Source organism: Octopus sinensis, unplaced genomic scaffold (assembly GCF_006345805.1).
Source record: "Octopus sinensis unplaced genomic scaffold, ASM634580v1 Contig17610, whole genome shotgun sequence".
NCBI lineage: Eukaryota > Metazoa > Mollusca > Cephalopoda > Octopoda > Octopodidae > Octopus > Octopus sinensis.
In genome coordinates, this window is record NW_021835172.1 from 1 (window position 1) to 23,004 (window position 23,004).

Below are 23,004 nucleotides of genomic sequence, written 5' to 3' on the forward strand. Positions count from 1 at the left end.
ACCCATCTCTGATCACAAGAAAATAAGCAGAACCAGCTAGCTGAATTTTCATAGACAGAAACGGCATGAAAACTTATCTGTCTCTCTCTCTCTTCCTCTCTCTCTCTCTCTCTCACTCACACAGTTAAACACATGTTTTTTCTCTATGCTGGCATTGGTTGGGTAGGTCTTCTTGAGCACATTTGTTGCATTTCTTTATCTCCTTTGTTAGAAACTTGGTAACATCTTGCTTGCCCAAATGCAGTCGGTTGAAAACTGCATTCTGGATACCAGTAGACTTCAGGGGTTCTTCAAGAGTCAATGCACACCTTATCAGAGCTTCCCTGTCATATATAGTATCTTCTCAAGTGGGAAAAAAAATTAGCATTTATTTAATACAATTGAGAGGCAAATGTATTCCCTCTTATTTATGCTTGTGTTTCCTTTTCTCTTTTTTTATCCCAACTTTTAAGTGAATTCTCTTATTTATGCTTTATTTTTATCATGTTTTTTTTAATCCTATCTTTTAAGTGAAATATACTAAATTTCTTCCTCATGAAATATCCTTGTAAAAGAAGGGAACATCTTATGTGAGAGTATGTCTTACATGCCAAATGGGGGACTCTCCCATCGAAGACGATGTATAAGTGTTCAGCTTTTACCGAATAACTTGCACAAATGATTTGTTTATCCCTTTCGTTACCGTATTTATTTTGAGATGCTCTGTGTTTCTTTCAATTATTCTAAATATTAAAAAAAATTTTGTAAAATAACTTAGTATCATTAAGCTAGTGTTAGGAACATAGATTGTGACTTGATGGAAGATTTTGATTAAAAACTTATAAAAACAAGACATTTGTACTACAGAGCCAGAACCGGTTTCAGCTGATTTGGTAACGAAAGGGGTATAGTGATCAAATGTATGAGCTGTGCATTAGCTCTCTCTTTCCATCAATTCGACACATGCACTGTGTACCACACATCAGGTGGCAAAATGATCGCAGAGCAATGTGAGATAGTGTTTTGTTCAAGAACACATTGCATCATCCAGTCTAGGAATTGAAACCATGATTTTGCGATCATGAGTGCATCACTCTAACCACTAGGTCATGTGCTGTCATTATATGCCAAATACCTCTTTTTACTCTTTTACTCTTTTACTCGTTTCAGTCATCTGACTGTAGCCATGCTGGAGTGCCACCTTTAGTTGAGCAAATCAACCCCAGGACTTATTCTTTGTAAGCCTAGTACTTATTCTATCGGTATCTTTTGCTGAACCACTAAGTTACAGGGACGTAAACACACCAGCATCGGTTGTCAGGTGATGTTGGTGGGGGACAAACACAGACACACAAACATATACGCGCACATACATACATATATATATATATATATATATATATATATATATATAATATATATATATATATATATAATATATATATATATATATACATATATATATATATATATATAATATATATATATATATATATACATATGCGACGGCCTTCTTTCAGTTTCCGTCTACCAACTCCATTCACAAGGCTTTGGTTGGCCCGAGGTTCTAGTAGAAGACACTTGCCCAAGGTGCCACACAGTGGGACTGAACCAGAAGACACTTGCCCAAGGTACCACTCAGTGGGACTAATATATTTTTTTTTATTATTATATCCTTTAGGTGAATTCTATGACCTCCCAGAGGGTTTCACAGGTTCTGAGACTTCAGGATCAGTTATTGCTTTGGCATTTTATGATGGATTATGGGCTTTTGATGGATGGTGAGTAATTTTGTCCTAATTTCATTCATTATTATGTTTATGTGTGTTTTTTGTGTTTATGTTTTATGTTTGTTCTCTCCCTGTCGTTGCTTGGCAACCAGTAATGTTTTGTTTACATCCTTGTAACTTAGCAGTTTGGCAAACAAGAGCAATAGAATAAGTACCAGACTAAAAAAACAAAAGAAAGTAAGTTCCCGGGGTCCTTTCGTTTGACTGTACCCTTCGGGGTGGCAGCCTCTCAGTATGGTTGCAGTCCAATCACTGAAACAAGTTAATAGGAAAAGATGAAGATGATGTGCCATCAGACAAACATCATCATCATCATCATTGTCGTCACTACTATCATCATCATCATCATCATCTTCATCATAACTGCCATCATCAGTATGCTAACATTTCTTATTTCTTTACTACCCACAAGGGGCTAAATACAGATGGAACAAACAAGGACAGACAAGCGGATTAAGTCGATTACATTGACCCCAGTGCGTAACTGGTACTTAATTTATCGACCCCGAAAGGATGAAAGGCAAAGTCTACTTCGGCAGAATTTGAACTCAGAATGTAACAGCAGACGAAATACCGCAAACATTTCGCCCGGCATGCTAATGTTTCTGCTAGCTTCCCACCTTAATATTGATAATGATACTAATACTTATCATTGTTATTGTTGCTGTTGTTATTATTATTATTATTATTATTATTATTATTATTATTATTATTATTATTATTATTATTATCATTACTATTATTATTATTATTAATATGGCAGCAAGCTGCCAGAATCATTAGCAGACCCAGTAGAATGCGCTTAGCAGCATTTTGTTTGTCCTTCGGTTCTGAGTGCAAATTCCACTGCAGCTGACTTTGCCTTTCATCCTTTCGGGGTCGTTAAATTAATTACCAGTTGTGTACTGGGGTCGATCTAATCGACTGACCCCCCCCCCCAATTTCAGGCCTTGTGCCTTAGTAGAAAGGATTATCATTGTTATCATTATTACTATCATTATGTAATGAGATGGCAGAATCTTTAGCATGCTAGACAAAATGCTTTGCAGTATTTCGCCTGTCGTTCCATTCTGAGTTAAAATTCTGCCGAGGTCAACTTTGCTTTTCTCCTCTCGGAGTCAATAAAATAAATACCAGTGAAACACTGGAGTCAATGTAATTAATAGTCCCCTCGCCTAGTAGAAAAGATTATTATTATTGACCTAGTGGTTAGGGTGCTGTACTTATGATCATTTGTGCAGGTCATTCAGTAAAAGCTGAACACTCATAACTTATCTTCAATGGGAGAGTCCATCATCATTATTATCATTGCTATTGTTATTATCATTATTATTATCATTATTGAGTGAGAGAGCAGTACATGCCATCAAATTGACACTGGGGTAAAATGTACAAAGCCTAGTATACCCATCATGACTACCCGTCTGATAAGGGTACACTAGGCACATGCATCACAACCATATGTGCGCAACATAGTGATCTCATATCAAGATAAATAATGCATGACCTTGCAGGTAGGGCCCAGTTAGACTTTTCTTTTGGTTGAGTAGACCATCCCATTCAAAAGGTCCCTGAATAACGATTGTTTAAAGATGTTGAACAAACCACCCATGTTTCCAAAGGTGAATTATCCAAAACTCTAAGAATTCCTCTCAACACATGGCTATGATGCTCCCCCACTATTTCTGCTCGTGATCAGAGATGCACATATCATCAGCCACTAAGGGACATGGTCAACTGGTTAAGGTCAAAAAGCTGACAAGCAAATCTGTGGTATTGGGCAGAATATTTGCTGTAGCTCATCTTTTATACAAAGACAAAACAATGTACATGATAACACTTCCAATCAGTTAAGATCAGTAGTCATGGGAGCCACAGCCTGGTACTGAATCAGGGCATGCATTATTATTATTATTATTATTATTATTATTATTATTATTATTATTATTATTATTATTATTATTATTATTATTATTATTAGATTGGAGTTTGTTGCTCAGGTGGTCTACATCATTTCCATTTCTCTCTCCCTCTCTCTCTCTTTATCTTTTTGTATTTTGCCTAGCCTTCCTACTCCTTCAAGACAAGAGGCTCTGAAGTGATTCTTACTATGCCACATGTTTCAACCAGGCATTTGGCCCTGTATTGTCAATCTTAAGCCCTTTTGTACACAGTTCTATTATGGAACTGTAGGGTTATGAGTGCTTGGAAGCCCATTTTAATACCTCCTAACCACATGCAGCCTCTTATTAGGGCTGCTTTCACTATTAACCCATACTGTGATACAAAAGTGATGACTAGCCACAGATTTGCCTCGTTTCTGATATCTTTTATTGTCACTCTTGTATTTCTTTGCTCCCATGTATTGGGGGTACAAATGTACAGCCAGATGTGTGTCCCAAACTTTCAGCCCGTGTTTTGGATGATTCTTTAATTTCAAAAGTATAATAGGATTTAACCCAAAAGAAAGCAAAGAGAAAAAATGTATACTTGAAAGGCACAGGAGCCTCTATAATTAAATAATTTATAAATTAAATAATTTATGTCTATCTCAAAATTAATTATTAATAACTTCCACTTTTTCTATCTTTTCCTTTTTTTCCCCCCTTTTTTTCAAAACAGGAATAGCCTCAATTATGCCATAGAGGAACTTAAAAATCCATACAGGTTTGTACAGGCTGCAAATTTTCTACTTGAGATTTTCTTTATATTTTCTTTATATGAAATGTTAAGAATTTACCAGTTTCTCTCTTTTGTTAATTTTAATTTAAGAATTTTTCATAGGATACAGAAGCTCTTATTCTTTGTAGAATAAGAGTGTCTGTAAAATAAACATGTATATACACACATCTGTGCATGTATGTATATATGTGTGTGTGTTCCTATATATATATATATATATATATATATATATATATACAGTTGCGGCCAAAATGTTCAGAATGGCATTGTTTTCGTCAGAAAGGTAGATATAAGTTTTTATCAAAGTTGTTTTATATTCTATAATTTTCACAGACAATAAATACGATATTATTTGTTATTGTCTGAGAATTTGATGCAATTTGAGAGGATAATACAAAAGTTATGGATGATTTAGTGATTTACTGCAAAACCCATGGCGGCCAAAATGTTTTAGTATATTTAACCGTCGAACTCTAATGTTTTGAATTTGTTTACGTGACAGTTCGTTTACTAAACATTAGTAAGAATATCTGCAGTGTACTTTGTTTACATAATGCCACTTACTCCGTTACCAATTCGTCAGCAGATTATTAAGCTTCGAAAGAAGGATAATTTAAGTATTAGGTCTATTGCAAAGATTGTTAACAAGACAAAAAGTGTTGTTCACGGTATTCTTAAGGTCTACGATGATTGTGGTTCGTGTGAAGCAAGAAAGTCTACAGGTAGGCCAAGAAAAACGATCAAGGGAGAAGATCGTGCTATGGTAAAGTTGGTTAAAAAGGACAGATTTAAAACTGCTGCTGCTGTTTTTCGGGAAATGAGCATTGTACTGAAGAAAACTTTATCTCGAAAAACTGTGTCTCGTCGTTTAGTTGAACATGACCTACAAGCAAGAGCACCTGCAGTGAAGCCACTGATCAGCTCCAAGAATAAAAAGTGTCGTCTTACCTTTGCAACCGAACATGTGTTGTGGTCTCAAGAAAAATGGCAAACGGTGCATTTCAGTGATGAATCTAAGCCTATGTTATTTGGCTCAGATGGGAAAAGCAGGTGAAAAATTGTCACCTAAATGCCTTGAGACTAATGTTAAATTCGGTGGAGGAAGTGTCATGGTTTGGGGGATGTCAAGCGATGTTGGGGGGGGGGGGCAAACACAGACACACACACATATATGTATATATACATATATATGACGGGCTTCTTTCAGTTTCCATCTACCAAATCCACTCACAAGGCTTTGGTCGATCCGAGGCTATAGTAGAAGACACTTGCCCAAGGTACCACGTAGTGGGACTGAATCCGGAACCATGTGGTTCGTAAGCAAGCTACTTACCACACAGCCACTCCTGCACCCATATATAAATTCATTTAATCCAGATGATAATGCTCATCCCATTGCCATACAAATCTGTCCTTTGAGTAAATCCACTTGAATCCAGTCAGATAAATATCTCACTTAAAAGACATTATTGACCAAAATGTAACAACAATATTATTAATGAAGAACTGCTGTCCAAATAAAGTACTTAAAGGCAGCAAAACAGGGCAATAGACCCCTTTTTCATTGAGAGAGTGATATTCTGTCCAGTTTAACATCACAACACTACTCTTGAGTATCTTTATAATAATGAAATTATTGTATACAGTGCTCAGGTGCACCACAACTTGTCAAAAGTGCGTATAGAATATATACAGTAATGTACAAATGTCTGGAAAGTGAACAGTGTATGAGTCAGATACATGCTTGCGTGTGTATGGAGGGGAGAAAATCAGGTGTAGTGTTGGTGAATCTCAGGAAGCATGGAAGTTTTGAAGGATGCAGTGCTCCAAAAACTAACAACTGATGCCGGCAGTTTGTTCCATACTTCAGCAACTCTTAGCGTAAAAAAATGTTTCCGAAAGTCATGGGAGCTGTGCTGTTTTCTGACATTGTAAACATGTCCACGGGTGTTAGATGGGTGGAGTTTGAAAAGGTACTCAGAGTTATTGTTGGTAAGATGGTTAATAATCTTATGGGTGTGTGCCAAGTCAGCTGCCACACGTCGGAGTTTCAATGTGTCCATGCCCAGGGAAGTAAGGCATTCAGAATATGGCAAATGCCTGATGGAGGGTATTCTTTTGGTTGCACGTCACTGAATGGTTTCCAGACGATTAATATCCTGGGCAAGATAGGGGTTCCAGACCGGTGATGCAAATTCCAGGTGAGGCCACACCATAGCTATATAAAGTCTCTGATAGATAGCTGGAGAGCGGCTCACAAAGGACTTGGTGAGTGATGCCAAGACACCCTTAGACTTCTTGGCAATTTTAGCAATGTGTTTTGTCCAACACAAATCACTGTCGACAATATTGCCCAGGTCACGTTCAAAAGAAGACTTTTTGAGATTAGTGTTGTGGAAGGAGTAAGTGGATGCTGGGTTTTTCCTCCCCAAATGCATGGTGGTGCATTTGTCCACAGCCAGCTTGAGTTGCCAGTCCATGATCCACTGCTGCATTGTGTCCAGGTCTGATTTCAAAGCCAGAAACTTTTCAGCCCCCACCCCTCGTGTATACACACACACACACACACACACACACACACACACACACACACACACATGCACATGCACACACACATACACACAAGACATTTCCATGCCAAAAACTGTAAGTTATTCCGCCTTTGTAAAATATATGTATTCTGATATTTCGTTATAGAAATTTACCTCTGGCAATAATAATTGGGATTCCCCTTGTCACCGCTCTGAATATTCTAACGAATGTCTCATATCTGGCTGTTATGACAAAACGGGAGCTCTTACAGTCATCTATAGTCGGTGGGGTACGTTGTTCTTTGCTTTCCTATCAAACTAAATATTGAATGTATTGACATTGAGGATAAATGCATTTACACCATGCATTTCATTTTAAGTTTCTCTGCCTCCACAGTCAAAGATGTGTGGCACCTTACATACACACACACACACACACACACTCACATACCAAGCTTATATACTCCTGCTTTATTTTTTCTTTCCTCCATCTGACTTTGTGATAAAGAGTGTAAGCTCAAAATATTAAAGACACTTTACTTTTCTTATCTCTCATTCTGTGCCAAACTAATTATCATTACATTCTGTTTTCACTTTGTCTTGTCATTGTTCTCATCAATAATATTCAACAGTCCTTTGCTCAGTAAACTTGTGGGGACTGAGGAAGCTGGAAGTAAATGAATGGCTTGTGAAAGCTGTACAAACCATGTACAGGGGTATTGACAAGAGGGTGAAAGTTAGCAACAGTGAAAGCACGTGGCATAGTGGTAAGAGTGTTGCATGCATGATTGCCAGATTACAGGTTCAGTTCCTGGAACAGGTGACATGTGTTATTGAGAAAAACACTTCAAGTTTCTCTAGTGCTATGTGGAGACTGGCATGTAAAAAAGTATTTCCATATTCTCATATTGACTGGCATGTGAAAGAGCATCTATATTTCCTCTGCATGTCATAAAAGGTGACTAAAAGAGATTGAAATAGGATTTGAACACTGGGGTTGTTTAATTGACTAAGAGGGTAGTGAAATCAGTACTTGATCTATTTGAGAGGGCTTACTAGAAACTGATGAAGAAATTTAAAGACCTGTACCATGTTAAGCCATTGATTAGCAATGAAATGTAGATTGGGGAAATGGAGACACTCATAATATCAAAATAATTTCGAACATCAAAACACAATGAAAAAATGTAATGCAGTGCTTGGCACCTGATACCCAGATCAGGATGAACAAATTACATAGAACTCTGTTACCTTTGGGGCACTGTTTTACATGGGTTGCCATTTCAGAGCTGTGAATGTTGGTTTTAATGTTGGGCAGTTACCTTTTGGTATTGGTGACATAGCCATTGATTGTACAGTAGTTAAAAACTGTTATCTAGTAGCTCAATATGATACAATCTAAATAATAGTCTGCTTTGTTTGTTTGACCATTAGACTTTAGTTAGTTAGAGAGGTGGAGTAAAAGTGAGAGGGGGCAGGAGAAGAAATGTGAGTAGAGAAGAAAGAAGAGAGGAGTATAATAATACACTAAGGCCAAATGCATCACATGGTTAGTTGAAGGGAGAGGTGAAGAGTGAGAGAAAAGTGGGAGAGAGAAGTGGTAATGATGTGCTGTAGGGTGGGGAAGGAAAGGCGAAGAGAAAGAGAGAAATGTTATGAAGAGGGGAATTACATGGTTAAAAAGTTTGTTGAAGAAGAGAGGAATAGAAATTTGAAGTGCTTAGCAGAGGGAAGTTTTAAAATCATATAATGTATTATTGGGACAGGAAGTGAAATAATTTGGTAAAATAAAATTAAAAATCATCCTTTCTTTCTTAAATAGCTTCTCTTATCTTTTTTTGTTCTGTGGAATTTCCACAGATCCCAATAGTATAATACATAATATAACATTTGATTGAGGAAAGGCGGTGAGCTGGACGAAATGCTTAGTGGTATTTCATCTGTCTTTACATTCTGAGTTCAAATTGCACCAAGGTTGACTTTGCCTTTGGTTCTTTTTGAGTCAATAAATTAAGTATCAGTTGCGTACTGGGGTCGATCTAATCTGCTGGCCCCCACCCCAAAAGTTTCGAGCCTTTTGCCTAGAGTAGAAAAGAATATTTCATGAAACACTTCAAGGTAGTGAGCAGCATGGCCCGAGTCCAATAACTGAAATAACTAAAGAGTGAATAGAGACCACCTGTCTCTATTTGTTTACCTCTATCTCTATACAGGATGGCTCAAAAGTAGGTTTACAGTTATTCAAATATCTCTTTCACATTTATATATTAAAAGTTTAGATCTTTATTAAGAAAAAAATATGAAACCATTATTCTTTGCTAATTTAGTTAATTGTAAGATAGAAATATAAATGTAATAAAATGTTTTAAAAGAAATTTAAAGTGCCCGTGTGATTAACTGTAAATCTATACACTGTATATCTGGTTATTTTCATCTATCTCTATCTGTCTGTCAATCCGCCTGTCTGTCTCTGTCTATCAGCTTCTCTCTCTGTGTCTATCTGTCATTCTATCTCTCTCTGTCTATCAGTCACTCTCTCTATCCATCTCTGTCTATCTATCAATTTATCCCTGTTCCTCTATCTACTGTTGTCTGTCTTTTTCCGTAATAAATTTTTTAAAATGTACACAGTTACAAATTTATATTTATTTACATGACATTCAGGTCTGATAGTTCCTGCACCCCACCACAAGGTTTGGATATGATCTATGTTGTTTTTGTTCTTCTTTTTAATTAATCAGTCAAACACAAAACAAAAAACAAATAAAACAAATTCTTCAAGATGCAAATTTCTAAAGAATACTTATTTTTTTCCAGTTATGGGCTGATCGAGTTCTTGGGGTTGCTGCCATTATAATACCAATTTCTGTGGCCATGTCAACGTTTGGCGCAACAAATGGAATTTGTTTCACAAGTGGGCGGTGAGTATAAGTTTCCAGCCCATATTTTGTTTCATCTTAATAATAGTAACGATGTTTATGATGATGGTTATATTAATGAAGATGGAGGTGGGGAGGATGAGAAAGTGACGATGGTGGTGTTGAAGATGATGTCAATGATGACGGTAATGGCAGTGAAGTTTATTACATGATTATCAAAATATTTTCCTATTTTCTGCATGTAGGTTCTTGCATTTTATTTGGAGCGATGTAGTTTGTCCACCGATGCGACGAAGACCATCTAGTCATCCTGGGGTGGGGGTGGGCTTGTTTTGTGAGTCTGCAGATGGCTAGTGAGGCCAATCTGGGCCCATTCTTCCTGGCTTATCTGCGGTCTTCTGCAACAGCGATCCTATTGGTCTCGCATGTGTTGGCACCCTTGTCGACAGCTGATATGGGTCTCAAATTCTGATACAACGCCAGCAATGTTATGTACTGGAGTCAATCTGATCAGTTATACCTGTTCTCCAAAATGTGAGGCCTTGGGAAACATTATCATATGGGAAGGATCTAGATAGAATATTCCATTTCATATAAATTTGTTTATTATAAAGGTAGTGAAGAAAGGAAGAGAAGAGAGAAAATTACTTCTGGTTCTGATGTCTTGTTTACATAGGTAGTTCATCATCTCACTTGATGAAAAGAATATCTAACAATTACTCTACATATCAATAAATACAAAAATTCTGGGATTAATAAATTAATTTGGTCACTAAAGGAACATAATAAACAAATTGATATGAAATGGAATATTCTATCTAGATCCTTCCCATATGATAAAGGTAAATCTTTTTGTCCGCTCTGTAATCACGAACAATTTCTCATCCTGCTTTCAGAGAATTTTCTTCTGAACTTGTTTAAAGAATGCATTTATCATTATAAACATTGGCAAAAACATACCTTTAGTTCCTATAAGTAATTTCTACCAATCTATAAAATTTGACCTTTAACTACCTTCTTACATTTCATTTCCACTGCATATATCTATTTCCATGCTTTTAAGCTTTATTCCAATTCATCTATCACGCTATATTTCTCCACTCTTGATTTTCCGTTAATATCTTTCTTTCTCCTTTTTCCCTTTCACCAAATTGCCTTGGACATTAAATCTATTAACATCTAAGAAGAAATTGCTTAATGAAAGACGTGTGAGCGTTCTATCTTGTACACACTATTCTAAATATGTGTTTAGAAAATTTTATTAAGTGTCTATATTTGTACTCATATGTATCCATTTATATGTGTACATGTATATGTATATACGAATAATCATATATTTGAGTATATGCATATATATATATTTGTATACATGGGTACATGTTGTTTGTATTTATCTGATGCTATTTATAGCTTGTTTTGCATATGTTTGTGCATATATATATGTATATATATATGTGTGTGTGTGTGTTGTGTGTGTGTGTGTGTGTGTATATATATATATATGTGTGTGTGTGTGTATTTGTATGTGTATATGCATGTATATGTACATGTACAAGTATATCTATTGAAGTCTCTATATTCATATGTATGTATATATATGTGTGAGGGGAGGGTATTTGTATGTGTTTTGAATAAGTGCATATATGTGTGTGTGTGTGTATATATGTATATGTGTGTGTATGTATATGTATGAATGTGTATACATATATATACGTGCGTGTGTGTGTGTGTGTGTGTGGTGTGTGTGTGTGTGTGTGTATATGTATATCTGTAAGATTTATCATCTTAATCTATATTATTCTACTGGATTTGGAAAATTGTTGGCAGATTAATTCAGAATTTGATCTTTTTAATGCTATTCTCGTATACTTGTAGTTACTGTTATATACATCATTATATTTACATATCACAAATAAGATGTTTTCATTCTACTGAATGAATAAATGTATTAATACTTCCATTTCATTTATTAATTAATTGATGATAATTATAATAACGATAACAATTATAATAGATAATTAGTTTTATTTCACTTAATAAATAAATTTAATAACCAAAATATTATAGTATTGTATAGTTTATACGTTATATTATTATTACAACAATATTATTTTGTTAATTCTCAAAGAATTATATAATTTGTACATATACTATTTATAGTCACTTAATTCAAAAATAACAATATTAGTTATTTTTATTGTGAGAAATCCTTAATACTTGTTTTGTTATATTACTTAATTTACTTATCTATAGTGTTCTCCCTTCCGTTATATATATATATATATATATATATATATATATATATATATAATATATATATTGGGTTGTCCGGAAAGTTCGTGCTGATTTTTAAAGGAAAGAAAAAGGTCAATAAATACTTGCCATTGCATTTTTAATCAACTAAATACGAACCATTTTGTTGTACAATGCGTCTCAATCTTTCCTTTGACTTGAAAATACCCTCTTCCCAGAATTGAGGGGGTTTCATGTCAAAGAATTCATCGAGGTATCTTTTTACGTCATCCAAGGAATTGAAATTTTTACCATTAAGACTATTCTTCAGAGACCTGAATAAGTGGAAATCCGAAGGAGCAATATCTGGTGAATATGGGGGGTGGGGTAACACATCCCAGCTGAGCGGCAGCAATTTTTGTCTGGTTCCCAAAGCATCGAGTGCCAAAAATGAACTTTCTTATCTTCCATCTTAAAGGGTTACAGAATTAACACAGGTTATAGGAACATAAGCCTTCTTCCACGAAAAGATAGCTTAAACTGTGCTCTAAATGGAGGTGTAGTCAAATCCTATTTTATGAACTCAACCATGTTCTAAAATAAGTCGAAAGGTAAGCTACTATAAAACGGCACAAACTTTCCGGACGACCCAATATATATAAACATTTGTGATATTGTATGTGTTGTTGTTACTGTATTTACTGTTACAATAAATGTCTCATCTTGTAATCTTTAGATTGACTTACGCTGCAGCCAGAGAGGGTCATCTCCCACAGGTTCTCTCCTATCTTCACATCAGGAAGAAAACTCCTGTCATCTCCCTTATATTCTTAGTAAGTCAAGTATATGATACCTCTGTATTCTCAGATGTTCATTCTATTGTGTTGTTAAATTATGTGTGTATATGCATACATATATACATGCATACATATGCGTGTGAGTGAGTGACTAAATGTATGTACAATATATATATATATATATAGCGAGAGAGAGAAAGAGGGTAGTGAAAATAAAGAAATTCCTGGGCGCTGGAAGGCTGAGAACACAGCTTAGAAAATCAGGTAAATGCCCTTAGAAGTGACCAGCAAGGCTCCAATTGGTATTTGCTGCCTTGTAAAGGTGTTGATTCAATTTTCTAAGCTGTCTTCACAATCTTCCTGCATTCACAAATTCCTTTATATTCTATAGAATATCAACACATTGGGGCTTATAAGTTTGTTTACGATGTATGTGTGTATGTATGCATGCGTATGGTAAAGCTTTAACATGTAGAAAACACTTGATCAGTGAAGTGATTAAAGATAATCTTTAAAAAAAAATCCCCACAAATCTTGTAATTACAGCTACCCAGGGCGAAATAATAATTTATCAATAATGAGACCTATTGAGTCAAGTACGTCAACATCAGCATCAAAATAAAAATCAAATGGAAATTGTAGTTATGATACCCGTGCCGGTGGAACGCAAATAGCACCATGCGAACGTGGCTGATGCCAGCGCTGCCTGACTGACGTCCATGTCGGTGATACATAAAAAGCACCAACCGATCGGGGCTGTTTGCCAGCCTACCCTAGCCCCTGTGCCAGTGGCACATAAAAAGCACCCACTACACTCACGGAGTGGTTGGCGTTAGGAAGGGCATCCAGCTGTAGAAACACTGCCAGATCAGACTAGAGCCTGGCGCAGCCTCCTGGCTTCCCAGACCCCGGTCGAACCGTCCAACCCATGCTAGCATGGAAAACGAACGTTAAACGATGATGATGATGATGATGATGATGATGAATTCATTCCATTACTTATTAATATGAAAACAAGACCGTTTGTCAGTTTGAGTAAAAAAACAATCAAACGAGAGACGATTGTAAAGAAGACAAGAAAGAAAGCCCCAAGAAAGATAACCAACGTTACACTAATTCAATGTCAAACAGACGTAAACCAGTTGTCAATAGTTTATTATGTGTCCGGTGGACTACCTTTAAATTCCGACAAGATGTGTTTCCTGAAATATGGGCATACAACAAAAATCTCGTTCCTTGAATTTATGTATTCAGTTGGAAGTTCTCATGTTTTTCAATAGATTCAATTTTTCAATAGAACACACAGAAGGTTTTTTAGACCCCGTTAATATAGGGTTTGGATTTAGAGAGGATTTGTCACTCGGTATCGAAATTGATCCTTTCGTCTTAAAGTTTCCAGATTAAAACCGAAAGGGTCATTGAATCCCTCTTATCACGGTATATAAAATTCGAAAGATAAATGTAGGTAGAAGGTTCTTGCACTTAGTAGATATCCACTTTCCTAGCACCCATAATAAATAATAAATGTGCCCTTTTAAAGCCTAGCCGGGCTCATGGGCCTGGTTTCAATGGCGTATGTGTTCTCCAGTTGGACAGGACACCATTCCATTGCAGCGTTACTCATTTTTGCCAGCTGAGTGGACTGGAGCAACATGAAATGAAGTGTTTTGCTCAAGAACACAATGCGTCGCCCGGTCCAGGAATCGAAACCACAATCTTACGATCAAGATGCTTGACACTCTAACCACTAGAACCCATAGACACAGTAAAATCTTTAACAGACACACAATAAAAGTTTCTTTTTTATGTCCTGTTAATGCCAAGTCGTATATCAATAAGTAACAGATGACTCAAACCTGCCCTGGCTGAACATGTAAAGACAAATCTCAATTACCTCTTGGACAGGACTGTGATATATCTTCCGTTGTTTACGAAGTTTGGCTTGTTATATGTCTCCACTGTCCTGCTTTTGTTACCAACTTTGACCCTCCACAAATCCCAAATTTTATTTTGGTTCACGGGAGCAACTGCCTTTCGAAGCCTCATATTGTTGTTAATTGCTCGAAATGAGGAGTTGATGGACAGCCAACAACTGATGAAGGGTTGTTCTTTATGTTACTTGTCTTGTTTACCATTTGTTCCTCTCGTTGTTCACATAGCCAAGTTCGTCTGCGTATTTCATGTTGTTTACGTTTTTTGACGTCCTATACCCATACATACACACACACACACACACACACATATATATGTACGTATATGTATGCATATATGCATGTGTGTGTGTATATATATATATATATATATTTCAAGAGTAGTGTTCACAAATTTCAGGAAGCATGGAGTTTTTGAAGGATGGATTGTCCTGACCGAGAACACCGGAGGTCTCAACTATCACAGGCTCGATCATAAACCTGTCGGAGAGTGACCTATACTTTGACAGTTTGTTTTTCTTAGCTTGACGAACAACAGAGCCTGGGCTGGTAGCTGACAACACAGGGGAAGGTGTCACAGCTTGTGGCATCCCAGATGAGGGACCTACCAACACGAAACGGGAAAATTGTCATACCATCCAGCCTTTTACCATCCCCTCAGTCTTGCCCTGCAGATTCGAGCTGGAAAGGGAAGCCTGTGGCATTTAGGCCCTGATTTATGATCTTGTTAAGGGTGGCATAGAAAGTGGTCAGCACTATGACGGCAGGACAGTGGAGTGAGGCTGAAAGAATCCACTGTGGATCCGAAGTAGCATCCATGAGGCTCTCAGATCTGGAGACCAAACCTCAAGGAAATGCCAATGCACTGGTAGTCATTATCAAGCTGAGTGCCAGTTGCAAGTGATGGCACCGCATTGAGCCAAGCTCTGCTGTGAGGCTTGAAAGCTGAATGGAAATAAGCTGGATGGTTCTGGTCAGGTCTTGAATAAACCATTGCACCTTATATATACAAAGGTATGGCGATGGAAACAAGGAAAATAGAACTCAAAATATAGGTATATGTGTATTTTTATTAATATTTAGCAGAAGTAACAGAGTGACTCAAGTGCCGAAAGTTTTGTGGCTGATAAGTGCCAACACATGAAATTCTTGGTCCCTGAGTCATTCTGTTCCCTCTGCTAAATATCAATATATATAAGTAATGATTTACCATTCAGGTACACACCTTGTAGTGTGTTGTTCAAAGCCTCAAAGCCCCTTCACAGTTCCTTGTATAAATGTGCAGCACACGACAACTTCTAAAATGGATTGATATGTAAATAAGTGAAACAGCAAATAAAGAATTATATACCTTGTGACAAGTTATATGAGATGACACATATGTACCTATGATGCACCACAACTGTTTGCACGGGATCTCACCTGTAAGGTACCAGTGCACGGAGTGAGTAGACAAACGTAAGAAAGGCACCCACCATGGCAAGGGACGACTATCAGAAGCGTATATATATATATATATATATATATATATATATATATATATATATATATATATATAATATATATATATATATAAAGGGAAATAAAACAAAAGACGAAGGCAGGTGGAGTACAAACAAACAAATGTATTAGTATAGCGCTCAGGAATAGAAATAGAAAAGTCTTATGTATGTATAAAGAAGTGTCATGGGTGGTCATAGAGGCGATACATCAGAGTCACCTATGCTGCTAAGCACTTTATAGGTACGAAACCAATGGTCACTTTATGACCAGCCCCGTAACATTTAACTTCTTACAAAATATATTTCTGCTATAATGCTTTAGAATGTGCCTCATTTTCAGATATATGAACGACTGATTATATAAAGAGGGAGAGAGAGAATGTGTATGTGTGTAACATATGATGTACATACTGTACACTTTTTGCTCCCCAAACATGCAAATCTATCAAAATTGCAAGCGTTTAGTGAATTATCTTACCCAGTTTTATTGAATGATTGTATTTCATGTTTTAGTTCTGTTTGCTGAAATTTGTGATGCCATATCCAGGCCCTGTTTTGGAACCAATGAGGGAGCCTCATGTCTCCTCCAAATCTCAAATCTCTCTCTAATGACCTTTAAATAAAATCTGTATCAGAAAAAATATATTAACTGGTAAAAGAAATAAAAGAAACAAAATTGAACAGCTTCGTCATGGATGGAGCTCCTTTGTTTCCATGTCTGTTCCAAACAATTATAACATCCTATTGTACTAGAACTGTCCTAATACTGAATTCTTTGCTTTATCTGCAGGCAATAATTGCTTTGATCATGATAATACCAGGAGAAATATCTTCACTAATTGATTTCTTCAGTTTTACTGCCTGGCTTTTCTATGGACTGGCTTTCTTATCGCTTATAGTAATGAGGTTTACAAAGAAAGATGAGCCCAGACCTTTCAAGGTAAGTAGACAATCACACACACACACACACACACACACACACACACACACACACATACACGCACATGCAGACGTGGATATATTTCTTGTTACCAATCCTCACCTGTTTTTGAAGCAAGATAATATTTCCCTATGGGCAGATATATTTCCACGGAACATTAGGAATAAATAACACTGCTTGGATGACAGGGATGCTCATTTACAAATATCATGTTATTGAGACGAGGAGACACACACACACATGCATATGAAATCGATGAGAGTATTTACATACATTGGTGCAGTGAGTAAAGTCAGAATAACAAAAGAGTACTTCTGTAGACTATGGGAAATATGAAACTCAGAGCTGTCTGCATTTAACAAAACCATATCTCATAATGCTTTTGTAGTACCAGTGCTAGTGCCAATATTTGGAACATGAAAGCCAGAAAAGTACTGACTACCAGTACTTTGAATGTTGTACCATTCAAAACGTTTTATTCTTTACAAACAATACACAATGCTTCAAGCGATCTACAATACTCTCCTATACATACATACATACGTACATACACACATACATACATACATACATACATACATACATACATACACACATACATACATACACACATACATACATACACACATACATACATACATACATACATACATACATACCTGCATACATACATACATACATGCATGCATACATACATACATACATACATACATACATACATACATACATACATACATACATACACATACATACATACAACATACATACATACATACATACATACACACATACATACATACATACATACATACATACATACTACATACATACATACATACATGCATGCATACATACATACATACATACATACATACATACATACATACATACATACATACATACATACATATATGTATATATTTATATATATATAAATATATTAGGTTTGGAGATGATGTACAGGTATTTTATATTAGAAGAAATGAGGTACTCAGAAATTCGAATGGTTTTATATTTACAGATATTTATTTGTATATTACATGTTTTTATACATCATATAACTTATATCATATATCATATATTAGCGCTTTCTGCCATTCTAGTGGGGTTTTCAAATCGAACTATATATATATATATAAATATATATACACACACTCACACACATACCCACGAATGAGTAGATAAACGAAAGAAAGGCACTCAACACATTTACTGGAAGTTATGAAGCTGGTTGCAGCAAGCTGCTGGTGTCTATCGACCTTTGTCACACCTGTCCGCCAGGCGTTGCCCTCTTATGTGAGATGAAGTGATGGTGGCAGAGGCAGAAGGTCAGTGAAAACAGCCTTTGAATGTCGCATTGCATCATTTAGACAATACCTGCTGATCAGTAAAGAAGGAACTGAGCACATACATACAAATATATACATACATACAAATATATACTTACATACAAATATATACATCAGTAGTTTTCAACCAGGGTTCCGCGGAACCTTAGGGTTCTGCCAGTACAGTCCAGGGGTTCCGCAAGAAGTTACAAAACTGCTAAAATCGGCAGTAATTTTTAATTCTCCTGTGCAGATATGTGTGCATAAGACTATTAAATTATTGCACAGGGGTTCCTCGAGCCAGTGGAATCTTTTCTTGGGGTTCCGCTCCAGCAAAATGTTTGAAAAGCACTGATATACATACATACAAATATATACATACATACAAATATATACATACATACAGATATAAACATACATACAGATATAAACATACATACAAATATATACATACATACAAATATATACATACAAATATATACATACATATAAATATATACATACAAATATAAACATACAGATATAAACATACATACAAATATATACATACATACAAATATATACATACATACAAATATAAACATACATACAGATATAAACATACATACAAATATATACATACATACAAATATATACATACATACAAATATAAACATACATACAAATATATACATACATACAGATATAAACATACATACAATATATACATACATACAAATATATACATACATGAAGAGCTTCTTTCAGATTCTGATTGAACTTGGTAAAACTCACAAGGATTTGGTCATCCTGGATTGGCAGTAGAAGATATGTTCCTTGAATGCCATGCAATGGGATTGAACCTGAAACCACGTTTGTTGAGAAGTTTCTTAACCAGACAGCCATGTCTGTGCCTCATAGTTACAAATCGAACTTCTTAATCGTTAAATCATGTTGTGTCCCTGTGTAGGAACGTGGTTTAGTGGTTAAGGTATTTGGCTCACAATCGTAAGGTTGTAAGTTCGATTCCTGGCAGCGCTATGTGTCCTTAAGCAAGACCCTTTATTTCACATTGCTCCAGTCCACTCAGCTGGCAAGAAATAAGTAATACCTGTATTTCAAAGGGGCCAGCCTTGTCACATTACTTTGTTATGCTGAATCGCTCTGAGAACTATGTTAAGGGTACACATGTCTGTGGTGTACTCATCCACTTGCACGTGCAATTTCACGTGCAGCCTCTTCCATTGATTGGATCAACTGGAACACTCACCATCATAACCGATGGAGCAACGGTAAGCAAGCTGTGTCTCTGCGTGTCGTTGCTTTTCTGTTTATAGATTGCATTTTCAGAACACATGTTAGACATCTTTTTATTTAGTTTTTCTGTAGTGGATTTTGTTATTAGACGTGGCCATGCTGGGGCACTGCCTTGAAGAATTTTTAGTTCAATGAATTGATCTTAGAACTTGTTTTGCTTTCGAAACCTGATACTTATTCTATGAATCTCTTTTTCTAAACTGATAACTTATGGGAATGGAAATTCGAACACCAGTTGTCAAGCAGGGGGGGGGGGCAAACAGAGGCACGAAGATATACACTTGACAACCAGTGTTGGTGTGCTTACATCCATGTAACATTGGTAAAATTTACTGATAGAATAAGGCCCAGGCTTAAGAAAATAAGCACAGAGGTTGCGTCATTGAACTAAAGTTCTCTCAGGCAGTGCCCCATCATGGCCACAGTCTAATGATTAAAACAAATACACGATAAAAGATAAAGCATTACAATTCTCATCAAATTTTTCAGCTGCTAATCCCTTTTGTTTTCAATGAAACCAAGATTAATTTTTAAAATTTCTCCTTTATCTTCTTTTAAGGTTTTCATCCTTGTACCAGTTGTAATGCTCATCATCTCCGTATATCTGGTGGTAGCACCAATTGTACAAAATCCCGATTTGGGTTTTCTCTACGCCTTCCTTTTAATCATCGGAGGACTTATCTTCTATTTCATTTTTCTCCACTTCAAAGTCCAGTTGCCATGCATGGGTAAGTGTGCCTTTTTTTTTACCTATCTTTTCTCATTCTTTTTCTTGTTTCTGTCATTTGGCTGTGGCCATCTTGGGCCACCACCTTTGACTGAGGCCTGGCAAACCAGATGGCTGCACCAGACTCCAATCTGATCTGGCAGAGTTTCTACAGCTGAATGTCCTCCCTAGCGCCAACCACTCTGAGAGTGTAGTGGGTGCTTTTACGTGCCACCGGCATGAGGGCCAGTCAGGCGGTACTGGCAACGGCCACGCTCAAATGGTGCTTCTTATGTGCCACCTGCACAGGAGCCAGTCCAGTGGCACTGGCAACGACCTTGCTTAAGTATAATACATAGATGGCTATTTTTACTAAATACTGCCTCAATTATATATACCGGTTTTTTAATCACCGTGAGATCTTAGAATGCTGAACCTTACAAAGGAGGTGACAGAGGACTGGGATATGTGGTGCATTACTATACTCGAGAAGATACATCCACCACAACAGAAATGAGATACTAAAACCAAAGTGTCAGCATTGGTGCGGATGCTGGTGACACGTAAAAAACACCCTATACACTCTGTGTTAGTAGGCTTACAAAGAATAAGCTCTGGGGTCGATTTGCTCGACTATAAAGGCGGTACTCCGGCATGGCCGCAGTCAGCTGACTGAAACAAGTAAAAGTGTAAAGAGAGTATTACTTAATCTGTGTGTGTGTGTGTGTGTGTTGTGTGTGTGTGTGTAATATATATACAAGTGTACATCTATACTCATCCTATGTACTTATTTTTCTATATTTCAGAAGCCTTTACTGAATTTATTCAAAAGTTTGCGTGTGTTGCTCCATCAAAATATAAGCCACCTGACCATTCCAAAGACAACAAGCTTTAAGCATCAAAATTGGTAAAAACAAATATTCTGCCATTTGGAATTAAATTTTAATTCCATGAAAGTTTCAGGAAGAAAAAAAGGGAAAAAGAAAAAGCAAATACTCAACAATATGAAAATGAAATGAATTTCTCTGGATAACTCTGTGTGTGTGTGTGTGTGAGAGAAAGAGAGAGAGAGAGAGAGAGAGGAGAGAGAGAGAGAGTGAGTGAGTGTTTGTGTGCGTGTGTTTAATCTTTTTACTGGAATTTTCTTGGAGATATTATATACTGAACCAAATCTCAACGTTGGACTCTTTAGCCTGAGTGTAAAATGTTGAGCAGCTATGGTTTATTTTCAACTGAAAAGTGGAGGGAAAAAAATGAGGCAAAAAAGCCTAAACATAACGATATACTTGTTCTGCAGTAAAATTGAATGAACAATATTTTTCAGTGAAAGAATCTTCTGAACAACTTGAAACATGGCATAATTTCATTAACTAATATTAACACTTCACCCTATCATCTATACTCATACATTTTTCCTTGCTAGATTATCAACTCACTGGGATTTCATTCTCAGCACATGAACTTACAATTGTACGAATGATAAGAGCATTCATATTGAGTTCACTGGTCATTGAGGGCTTGCAAAGCTTATAAAGGCAAACACTTTCTTCTGACAAAAACTGTGAAAAGAAAAACAAACTTATTTTGCTCATAAAAAAAAAAGGAAAGACACCAGATCAAATCTTCACCAATTCTTTTCTTACCATATTTCTATTGACATATATTGTCTTTGGTTTGGTTATTTTTGAAAATATTGAAAGCTTTTAACCAAAATAACTTTTTTCTTTTTGTTGTATCTTGGAAGAGTTGTTATGCCAATCATAATAACACATGCACTGGGTCAATTCCACTTCTTTCTTGTTAGTCATTTTGTTAAATATGTAACCATCTAACTAATCAAGCTTTTGTTTAATGTGCTCGTCAAACAATTGATTGGCTGTTTGTTAGAGTTCTTTCGTTGCTGGTCACCACCTTTTCAGTGACTTGGGGATTTCCTCTCTCACTCCGAGGTCTGTAAGGTCTGCCCTTGTTATTATTATTGCTATTATTATTGGTGTAACCACTCTCCCAACACACAACAAAATTTGTTTCAACACATAAATTCACATCAAGAATCTTGCAAAGCAAATACAACTTCGTCATTATTGTTTTGGTTGGAGCAAAAGCTAACATGGAATTTTGATGGAAGATTTTAATTTAGTTCACTCTAATACAGAAAGATTGTGTCATAAAATCAGGGGTGATCTCAGATATGTCGTTATCCAAAGGATTAATTTAATTAAAACCTTCATTTTTTAAAATTAAGAAGAAAAAATTTTTAATTAAAAATTTATTATTATTATTATTATTATTATTATTATTATTATTATTATTATTATTATATTATTATTATTATTACTACTAGTATTGTTGTTATACATACATACAAGCATACGTAATAATAATGATGATGATAATAATAATAATAATAA

General features: G+C 36.0%; 1 protein-coding gene across 1 annotated transcript; it reads left to right on the plus strand.

Annotated features, from left to right (window-relative positions):
• Positions 1-1,660: 1,660 nt before the first annotated feature.
• On the plus strand, positions 1,661-21,567 carry LOC115231153 (b(0,+)-type amino acid transporter 1-like; the record flags this gene model as incomplete). The annotated part of the gene is made up of 8 exons (XM_029801234.2): positions 1,661-1,760; positions 4,392-4,436; positions 7,149-7,272; positions 9,800-9,903; positions 12,830-12,926; positions 17,114-17,263; positions 20,447-20,615; positions 21,400-21,567. Coding segments are annotated over 8 exons (878 nt in total), but the record flags the coding sequence as incomplete, so codon positions are not given.
• Positions 21,568-23,004: the final 1,437 nt, after the last annotated feature.